At 41.1% G+C, this 526-nt stretch overlaps 1 protein-coding gene across 1 annotated transcript in view; it reads right to left on the bottom strand.

Moving 5' to 3' along the window:
• Positions 1–113, bottom strand: part of LOC140377971 (uncharacterized) — a 4,786-nt gene extending 4,673 nt beyond the window's left edge. Inside the window, exon 1 of the mRNA XM_072463599.1 lies at positions 1–113. This exon is cut by the window's left edge and continues 498 nt beyond it. Within this exon, the coding sequence (XP_072319700.1) occupies positions 1–46 (46 nt within the window). The 5' untranslated portion in view covers positions 47–113.
• Between the last annotated feature and the right edge of the window lie 413 nt (positions 114–526).

Below are 526 nucleotides of genomic sequence, written 5' to 3'. Positions count from 1 at the left end.
AGGATTTCGAGAGGCTACTCGTGTTTTTAGCAGCGGCGGTCTTCATTGTTGTAGCACCATAAACAGGGCAGCGCAGAACGGCCCAGTGCGCACGCTTCACTTTGTTATATCGCCACCTACTGCGCTGGAGGATGTAACTGCAGCCAAGTGCGGGACTGACGGCAGAAAACCTTGCATTTATCAGCTTTATGAATGGTTAAAAAGGTGGTAGAGTGGCCAGAAATAATATTCAAGTGGAAACCATAATATAATACATCCATGGTGGAAACACAGTTACTAGAAGCCATTACGAGTGGCAATTTCCTGTACAGTTGCAATTTACTTAAGTACTAGGACCACAATTCTGCAACTTTGACGAGGACTTCCGCAAAAACTACAATATCAAGCAAAACCAACAGCAATGACACGATAAAAAAATATCTACAGAAAAAAACGTTTCTATAATTAAATTCAAGGACTAAATAGTGCGGTGATGTAATGCGGTCACTCAATTAGAATTACAATGTAGTAGTCGAAGAAATTACTC

The sequence above is a fragment of the Eucyclogobius newberryi genome, unplaced genomic scaffold (assembly GCF_026437365.1).
Source record: "Eucyclogobius newberryi isolate DKJ021-1_F unplaced genomic scaffold, fEucNew1.0.hap1 SCAF_4, whole genome shotgun sequence".
Taxonomy (NCBI): Eukaryota; Metazoa; Chordata; class Actinopteri; order Gobiiformes; family Gobiidae; genus Eucyclogobius; species Eucyclogobius newberryi.
The sequence above is the reverse complement of the archived record's forward strand: the minus strand, read 5'-3'. Positions and strand labels throughout refer to the sequence as shown.